This window comes from Haemaphysalis longicornis, unplaced genomic scaffold (genome assembly GCF_048455015.1).
Source record: "Haemaphysalis longicornis isolate Haplotype H1 unplaced genomic scaffold, Haemaphysalis longicornis Haplotype H1 scaffold_9, whole genome shotgun sequence".
Lineage (NCBI taxonomy): Eukaryota > Metazoa > Arthropoda > Arachnida > Ixodida > Ixodidae > Haemaphysalis > Haemaphysalis longicornis.
The window spans coordinates 126,132,242-126,142,033 of record NW_027526460.1 but is presented as its reverse complement, the minus strand read 5'-3'; the positions used below and the strand labels follow the sequence as shown (position 1 = coordinate 126,142,033).

Genomic DNA, 9,792 nt, shown 5'->3' with positions numbered 1-9,792 from the left:
CGGATAAGGACATTCAGTTTGTCGAGCTCGCTATTCTTGAGACTGAGGTATGGAGTGCCGTAAGTAATCCTACTGATGATTAGGGCTTGGGTCAAGCGTATTATGTCGTGCTCTTTGAGACCATGGCGTCTGTTGCTTACGCGGCGAATGAGATGGGTGACTTGAATTACTGTTTCTTGAACTTTTTGGATGGTTGCACGGCCTGCTCCGTCTCTCTGTAATGTTAAGCCGAGAACCCGTAGGGTATTAACCAGGGGTATGGGGGTTACCATTGACTGAGAGTTCAAGGTCGGGTATGGGGGCGGGTGGGCGACCTCTGCTGCGTTTCTTGAGCAGTAAAAGTTCCGATTTGTCAGGGGCACAGGAAAGCCCGCGAGCCCTAAGGTATTCTTCCGTGATGTTTATTGCTGTTTTGAGTGCGTCTTGTTGTTCTCCTACTGAGCCTGTACGCGTACAGATAGTGATGTCGTCTGCGTACAGCGCATGGCTGATTCCTGGTATCTTGTTCAGGAGTGGCGGTAGCCCTCGCATTGCCAAGTTAAAAAGCAGTGGAGAAATGACAGAACCTTGGGGGTGCCTTTTGGTGGTGTTTTTAGAGTTGCCGTGCGGAGTTGTCCCACGCCAATCGTGGCCGTGCGGTCGGTGAGAAAGTCGCGCACCAAACGGTAGACTTTCTCTCCGCAGTGGGTAGATTGCAGGCCTTCGAGTATAGCTTGATGGGTGACATTGTCAAACGCGCTTTTGACGTCAAGTGCGAGAATGGCGCTCTTGTGTTGGCTGCTGAGGTTATCTAATAAGTCTTCTTTAATTTGAAGAAGGATGTCCTGGGTTGAAAGTCCGGGGCGAAAGCCAAACATGGTGTGCGGGAGGTACTCCTTGTCTTCCAAGTACGGTGATAGTCTGTCGTGCACCATGTGTTCGTAGAGTTTGCCCACGCAAGAGGTAAGAGAGATTGGGTGCAAGTTGCGGAAGTTAATGGGTTTGCCTGGCTTGGGAATCATGGTGATGTCTGCATGTTTCCACTGCGCCGGTAATTGTCCTCGCTCCCAGCTTTCATTGATGTATTGTAGGAGGCTGTCAATGGTTTTATAGTCAAGGTTTCGCAGTGTTTTATTGTTGATTCGATCGTGTCCTGGTGCTGTATTGCGGGTTAGTTTGCGGATAGCAGCGATAATTTCCGTCGTCGTGAAAGGGGCATCTAGGTCCGGGTTAGGTCTTCCAGCGTAATCGGGTCGGCCCATGGTCAGGGAAGAAGCGCTAAGAGAGGAGCCAATATGGTGGGTCGTGATGTCGCGGAGGAGTTCTTCATCGGTACCGGGATAGTTGTGGATGAGCCGCTGGAGGTGGTGTCCTGTAGTTGCTTTGCTTTCCGTGCGCCCGAGTAGAGACCGGAGAATGAGCCAGGTGCGGCGATTGCTTAAGGTACCTTGTAACAGATCGCAAAGCTGGTTCCAATTTTGTCGGCTGAGGGTGTTTGCATATTCCTCAGCTTGTTTAGTCAGCTGCGCTATTCGCAGTTTGAGCTTGCGGTTGTGTTTTTGTTTCTTCCAGCGACGTATCCAATTCCGCCGGGCGTCCCAGATATGAAGCAGTTGCGCGTCCGCCGCTGGATTTTCCAACGTAAGCTGAACTGTTTTAGTGTGTTCATTAACAGGGTGTTCACAAAGACAACGTTTTTATTCTGACGCCCCTTTTAGCCAAAACACCTTTTAAAGCCAAAAATGATGTAAAGAAGTTTAGTGTGTCGGCTGAAATGCGTTTATTTATTACATTAGTCGTTTCAGTCGTGCTTTCGATGCCGGTGACATGTACCGCACATGTCTACACGTGCGACTATATACAAGTGGAACTGTCTAAGCAAACCTTCTTAAAAGCTAGAATTGGGACCGTATTTTCGTTGGGATGGCCTTCAATTTGTGGTTACCCCTTCGATATTTTTAACATTAACTCGCAACATAGCCAACAACATGTTTTATGTTATACTTGTCAATTGCCAACCGCATTTCAGAAGGCGGCTAATATACAAAGTTATTTCAGCAGTCTGATGCACGTACATGCGTATCAACACGCTGCAGGATTCTGAAGCAAGCAAACTCGGATGTAGCGCTCGTTTCTATTGCTTTTATGTGTGCCTTTGGTCGCTGCGCGGTTTCTGCAGCAGGAAGTTCTGCTGGCACGTGCGGCGAGCACATCGAAGCCTCCAGAGGAACGATCACAAGCCCCAATTTTCCTCATTCTTACCCGGCAAGCATTACCTGCCATTGGTTGATTACTGCTCCACCTTCGTTCTACGTTGTCCTCAACTTCACCAACTTCGAGCTTGAGTCAAACGTACGTCCGTACAGTTCTTTTCTGCTCTGTTTGTAATAGCTCAGTCATAGCGGATTGCAAACATTAGGTTTGCCAGTCGCATCCCATTAGAGAGGAGAAGGTGAGAGGCTATAATTGACTAATTATTTTTATTTAGGCCCTCGTCGTTAGTATAGCGAAATGCGTACACCTTCAGACGCCATGGTAACAAACAAGCCACACACCGGGTAAGCAATATCGTGCTCACGGAGAACTGACATAATAATGGCCCAGCGAAAGCTCCCGTTACATCATCGCAGTATCCCAGCAATTGTCCCCTTAAGTGCGTATATGGGCATTCAGGGGGAGCGCATTTCGGAAACTGCGAAGATCCCTGATCGTTCAAATTTATTCCGGGGTCATCTGCTACGGCGCACCTAATAACCCAGGTATGTCCCCCGATTCATCGTTTCGTTATTAGACGGGGATGAAATGACAGCAGCTACTTAACGACTTCTCACTAAACTCAGGAGCAGTTCAAGGGACACTGTCGTCCTCAACAGACTGGCGCACTTCCGCCATCAACGTTGGCCTAAAAGAAGTTCACGCCTTTTAAGTACGCGCCTCCCATTAGTGAGGTGCGAGTGAATCGGCTGTGGCCGGCTTCCCAAGAGCCATAAACTGATTCAACACCTCATGGCAACTTTCTTTACGATTGGCCAACATGCTGAGTGGGTGCGAGCGTATTGTGGACTGGTGCTCGACGATGACTGCTGAGGTAACAAAAACATCCTGGCGAGTTGTCACTAAGCTTCGCTGTATGATTGTTTCCTCACCTGGCAGGAGAAATGCGATTTTGACAAGGTCACCATTTACACCGAGGACAAAGATGGTACAGACGACACGTACGGCCCATTCTGCGGCTCTACGCTTCCTCCCCAAATCACATCCAAGATGAGCAAGCTCCGATTACACTTTTCGTCTGATTATTCAAACCAGATGAGTGGCTTTAGGGCGGTCTTCCACGTGGGTAAGTTTCTGAGGTTTCTTCCTCTGTGCTTAAAATACAAAAAATCAGGCCTATCCAAGGCGTCTTATGCACTTGTCTGACATATATGAAAACGACGCTACCACCCAGTACTGGCCACTACCTCACATCTGATGATTACACAAGTGCTGCCATTTTCGCAACGGGAGTGGGTTAAGGCAGTAATTCAATGCTGTCACAGATGCAAAAAAGATTTAAGATAGGATTTTTGTACGTACGTCAAATTACTTTCGCTTCTGTACAGTTAAACTCTATTTAATATATTTTCCAGAAGAACTTTCCCAGCGAAGTTTGATGTTGGAGCTGGAGGGGGTCGCGAAGACTTCCGAAGTTGTTGGGTCGGAGAAATAATGAAAACGTCCAAAAATTACCTTAACTGTGCTGTGGCCACAACGTTTGCGACAGCCCAGTAGTGGCACGTGTTGTAGCAGCCACAACCATGCATACTTAACGTTAGGTGATTGTAAACCCGATGTCAAAAACAACTACTCTCCAAAAGGACAAAGGTACATATGATGAAGTGACAAACGAAGGAGCAGTTTTAAGTGCGAATGCACTTCTTAAGCGAGCCTGAAGCGTCCGCCGCCGTCCGCATTCCGCCGCCGTCCGCATAGCAACAGCAGCGGGTGCGCGCGCTCCTCGTCTTCCTTGGCAACGGGGGGAGATGGGCGCGCGCTGCCTGGCCGCTGACATGGCACATACCCACGTGGGGGATTGGCCAGGAATCTCCTCGTCTTCCTTGGCAACGGGGAGACATGGGCGCGCGCTGCCTGGCCGCTGACATGGCACATACCCACGTGGGGGATTGGCCAGGAATCGGGCGTGAGAAGGGCTAATGCACCCGCTTAAAGGAGTACTGACACGAAATTTCAAAGCTCAGATCCGCTCTAGCAATCAAGTACAACGACAACACAAATAGGTGCCTGTGCATGGCACATACTCACGTGGGGGATTGGCCAGGAATCGGGCGTGAGAAGGGCTAATGCACCCGCCTAAAGGAGTACTGACACGAAATTTCAAAGCTGAGATCCGCTCTAGCAATCAAGTACAACGACAACACAAATAGGTGTCTGTGAATAAATGCATCTTTCTTTCTTTGTAGTTGTGTGTGTGTGTGATCTCTCTTTCGCGAACATTACCGAACCGCGCAAATTCAACTCCTGCATTCGCACTTTCACATTCTTCCCCTCGGGGAAATGCGGGGAATTTTTAAGTGCGAATGCACTTCTTAAGCGAGCCTGAAGCGTCCGCCGCCGTCCGCATTCCGCCGCCGTCCGCATAGCAACAGCAGCGGGTGCGCGCGCTCCTCGTCTTCCTTGGCAACGGGGGGAGATGGGCGCGCGCTGCCTGGCCGCTGACATGGCACATACCCACGTGGGGGATTGGCCAGGAATCTCCTCGTCTTCCTTGGCAACGGGGAGACATGGGCGCGCGCTGCCTGGCCGCTGACATGGCACATACCCACGTGGGGGATTGGCCAGGAATCGGGCGTGAGAAGGGCTAATGCACCCGCTTAAAGGAGTACTGACACGAAATTTCAAAGCTCAGATCCGCTCTAGCAATCAAGTACAACGACAACACAAATAGGTGCCTGTGCATGGCACATACTCACGTGGGGGATTGGCCAGGAATCGGGCGTGAGAAGGGCTAATGCACCCGCCTAAAGGAGTACTGACACGAAATTTCAAAGCTGAGATCCGCTCTAGCAATCAAGTACAACGACAACACAAATAGGTGTCTGTGAATAAATGCATCTTTCTTTCTTTGTAGTTGTGTGTGTGTGTGTGATCTCTCTTTCGCGAACATTACCGAACCGCGCAAATTCAACTCCTGCATTCGCACTTTCACATTCTTCCCCTCGGAGAAATGCGGGGAATTTTTAAGTGCGAATGCACTTCTTAAGCGAGCCTGAAGCGTCCGCCGCCGTCCGCATTCCGCCGCCGTCCGCATAGCAACAGCAGCGGGTGCGCGCGCTCCTCGTCTTCCTTGGCAACGGGGGGAGATGGGCGCGCGCTGCCTGGCCGCTGACATGGCACATACCCACGTGGGGGATTGGCCAGGAATCTCCTCGTCTTCCTTGGCAACGGGGAGACATGGGCGCGCGCTGCCTGGCCGCTGACATGGCACATACCCACGTGGGGGATTGGCCAGGAATCGGGCGTGAGAAGGGCTAATGCACCCGCTTAAAGGAGTACTGACACGAAATTTCACAGCTGAGATCCGCTCTAGCAATCAAGTACAACGACAACACAAATAGGTGTCTGTGAATAAATGCATCTTTCTTTCTTTGTAGTTGTGTGTGTGTGTGTGTGTGATCTCTCTTTCGCGAACATTACCGAACCGCGCAAATTCAACTCCTGCATTCGCACTTTCACATTCTTCCCCTCGGGGAAATGCGGGGAATTTTTTTTGGTATAGTCGCACAAACAATGCTATTCAGCTGCCCCATGATATAAATACTTTTCAGTTTTATCGGTTCAACTTTATCCGAAAATTCTGATCTCAAAGTGTAGTTGAATTTTTATGAAACGTTGTATGATGCCATCGGGTGCGCAGGTCCGTTTTTATATGGTAGACGCGCAAGTGATTTACCAAAATTTACAACTGTGGTAATTACACGTGTCCTCATAAATACCAGGGTTTATGTGACTCCAGGCTACGAATAAGGAAATGTACTAGCTTGCAGTCAACCTGAGGCAGTGTATTGGTGCTTATTCAAAGTGGGACGTGAAGGCGGGAAGCAGAGGCGACTTACCCTTAAAGCGTGCACGATGCACGATGCGATAGAAGATATTGCTAGTCGTCCTTGTCGGCGGGGATAGAGAGCGCTGATCGCGATTCGCATAATATTCCGGAAACTCATCCCTCGCGTGTCCTAGTGCGCTATTTTATTACCCGGCAAGGACGACAGCATTGGTCTACAGACTAGGCGGATGGTTCTAGTGATCTGGAGGAAAGGTTTGTAGTGTGCGCGCAGGGATTTCAGATACAAGACCACTGGCAAACTTTTGTACGAGGAATTACAAGTCTCTGATGATAACGGTGGCCGCTTTAGTTGCAGCCCCGAGAACAATGGCGGCCTCTTGGCCGGCCATGGTGCTGGAGAATGCTGTGGTCGCGGATGGGGCCGGGCTGCTATTATGGGAGACTGTTACAGCGATCATGGCAGGTTTTAGCCATGTTCTTAAGAGTCGACGTAATATTTCAGAGGCTGAGTGGCTTGTGTTTCCTATGGTGTGGAGGCGCGGCGCCTCTTTTTCGTGGAGGACGAGGTACATATTTTTCTGCGCGCTCCCGTGGGTCAGGGAGCGAATCGGCTTCCTTCGGCGAGGAGAGCGGAGGACAGATCTGCACCTTAGCTAGGAACTACCCATCCGACGGACATAGGGTGAATTTGAGCTGTATACGGATATCTCTATGAGCTTTGCGCAGGTGTTTTGAACTCCCATGGCCATGACGCGTTTCATGGAAGTAAAAACCCGTATGTAGGCCATGGGTAGTTTTAGAAGTTTTGCGGTTGAGATAGTCAAGGCTTTTCAGATATGCGTTCTACGCGAAGGTAATTTTTAAGGAAAGCTAATTTTAGGGAAAGGTACTTCGACTTATAATGAAGCCTGTACTAGCCGGAGGAGGTAGCGTCCCTTGACTCCGTGACGCTTGTGAGGAATACGAAAAATTATACGGATTGGTTGCGCACTTGGCTTGGCTGTTACAAAGCTTAAAATCTTCACGCAGCGGCTTGAAGCCCGGTACAGGGGTTTCGTCCTGTCCTGCCGTGACCAGAAGACTGCAGTTCGCGCTGCGCACAAATTTCGCATCAGGGAGTATAGTAGTCGTCCTGTCATTTTTTACCTCGTTTTTGTGTCGCAGTCAAGGGCCCGCTTGCAGGGCACTCGTGGGATAGCACGACCGTTGACACTAAGCGTAAAGTCTGGTTGTTCTTCTTGGCGGCAGGTGGGTGGGATGCCTGATGGACTATAGACGAAAACTCCAATTTAGTTGGAGGGCATTGGTTTCCAAGGGCGGTTAGATATTAGCCATAGTAGACAGTTGTACATAGCTGAAAGTTATTCAACGGGCTTTTGTAGCCATTCTTTGATGACAGCCTCGCGTCCTCGCGCTGTCCACAGGATAATATCTGCTTACAGGCTATGATGGAAGCCGGTACAGTGTGGAGGAGGGATGGGAGCTTGAGCATGGCAGCGGTAAAAATGTGGAGAGTAATGAACCTTTGGGTGTTCTTCTGCTACCCTGACCGAACTCTTCTGACTTGAGCTTGACGCAGCGAGCCTGGCGGTACAACTGCTGAGGAATGTTCTGACATTAATATAGGCACGAGGGCCCAACCGAAGAAAGCCAAGCTACGGGGGATTGCACCATGTCGTATGTGATCGAAGGCTTTGAAGAGGTTTAGAGCAACCATCACCTTGGTGTTTCGAGTGGGGGTCAGATGAGGGTCGAATATTTGGTGATCTCATGCGTCGAAAGTGCGTGGCGGAAGTCAAACATAACATGTGTGTACATATCTTGTTGATCCATGTAGCTGTTAAGCCGAGCAAGAAAGGGGTTCCATAAGTTTCCCTAGAAACCACCTCAAAGAAATGGGGTGCATATTTTTGACACTCCCCTTCTTTCTGGGTTTTGGTATGAGAGTTACTTGGGCAGTTTTTATTCAGCCGGTATAGAACCGATGTGGCAAACGTGATTGTTATATTGAGAGGGTGCTTCGTAGGAAGGGTCATCCAGATTGGCGAGAATATAATTCTTACCCTGTCATCGCCCGGTGCAGATTCCGGATGGTGCATACGAGCACCCGTGTTGTCTTCTTCGACAGTAATAGGACAGCCCAGTGCGTTGTTTGGAAGACTTTCGTAGTCTGGGAGAGGGAGAAAGTGAAAAGGGCCTCTATACCGGTGAACGGAATTACCAGTAGTTCTATGTTGGGGTTACCACAGCAGTGAAGCAGAACGCGATGGTTGCTCTGCTGAGCAGTGCGACCTTTAGAGGGTTCGAGTAAAATGCGGAGCATATGCCATGTACGGGAAGTGGTGATCTGCTGATCTATGCAATCACAAGTTTCTTCCCATCGTTTAGATGTTAAATGGAATGCATATCGTTCATTTTCAGTTCAAATTGGCAAGGCATCGTGAAAAAGTGTGGTTGAGGATATGTCGGGCAAGGTGATTATGAGTACTGCGTTTAGCCTCCCGGAGGTGAAGAAAGGCGAAAGGCGGTTTGCACAGCGCCGTCTTCACAGGAATACGCTTGTTAGAGGAGTAGACATCAGCATGAAACTTCCGCATCTGGGTAGAAACATCATTCACGGCTGGTAATTCTTAAAAGGAAGCAGCACCACGTAAATGGCGAAAAGTGTCCTTTTCCTTAACGTGGAGGTTCTCGCTAGTTTTGTGCCTGCGTGCGTGGCCATCAGTAAGGGTCGTCTCAAGAATATAATGACCACCCTCAAGATTTCCCCACGTGGCATCCGGTCCTGCATTGTTTAGGAAAGTCAGGTCTGTGGTGCGATCGCACGTGACCTGGTGACTAGAGTCGGGTGTATTAGATCGGTAAAACGAGTGAGACCCCTCGTTTGTGCCGTGCACCATAGAAAGCGACCCTCTTGGTACCCTCAAATGTAACCATCAGCAGGGTTGCGTACATTGAAATGCCTTAAATAATCAGGGGTTTTCAACCGGCTGTCATGGCACTGCGGATGTCTCCTGCAAGAGATGTCGAAATGCTGGTACTGTTATAGATGTTCAAGGCCAAGACACTACAGAAACTCTGTTTGGCATAAGAGATAATGTTGAGGTATTACAGTACGGCAGTGTGTTCAGGCTTGTGAATGACTATAGACGGGGTGTTTTAGAGTGCTGTTACAAAATGTGATCTGGTTGGTTGGAAGACGACGACACCGAAGCGAAGACGAGCAGTGACCGCACGAGCCGCGAGGCTCGAGACATCGTCTTCATCAATCGAATAACGCGAACCGCTCTAAAGTCATCAATAAAGCGGCGTCCTCTAACCCACGCCTGTTTCCTGGTTTTCAACAATTTGGTGCCCTGACCAGGATGAAAAGATTACACCGTTGGAGACCCCCGCCGAAAAAGCAGGCCCATTGAAGAGGACACAACGGTCACGAACGGCGCATCGAATCAGCTCCCGCCAGAGCCATCTCTGCGTACCGAGCCCCATCATGGATCGTCCGAAACGGAAGCGTAATGTGCTTCGCGCCTTAATTACAAGGATCATCAGCCAGATGAAGCCCATGATGGAGGTGACTCCACTACCGACCGGTGAGCTGGCTGAGCAACTTAATATGCTTAAACGGAAAGAGGCTGTTTTAACCGAACTAGACAAAGAGATAGAGGACCTCGTTCCTGATGACCAACTAGACGATGAACTGGCAACTGTAGAAGATTACAGAGATTCTATTGCACGCATGGTCTTCCGCG

At 49.6% G+C, this 9,792-nt stretch overlaps 1 protein-coding gene across 3 annotated transcripts in view; it reads left to right on the top strand.

Moving 5' to 3' along the window:
• Positions 1-9,792, top strand: part of LOC144152890 (uncharacterized) — a 79,431-nt gene that overhangs the window by 12,613 nt on the left and 57,026 nt on the right. The window contains exons 3-5 of one of the 3 annotated variants that reach the window (XM_077684429.1): positions 1,552-1,620; positions 2,162-2,331; positions 3,133-3,319. The exons of 1 other annotated variant lie outside the window; for it this stretch is intronic. In XM_077684429.1, coding sequence (XP_077540555.1) covers positions 1,552-1,620; positions 2,162-2,331; positions 3,133-3,319 — 426 coding nt within the window. Of the gene's footprint in view, positions 1-1,551; positions 1,621-2,158; positions 2,332-3,132; positions 3,320-9,792 lie in introns of all 3 variants that reach the window. One more of the 3 variants, XM_077684427.1, reaches the window with a different exon arrangement.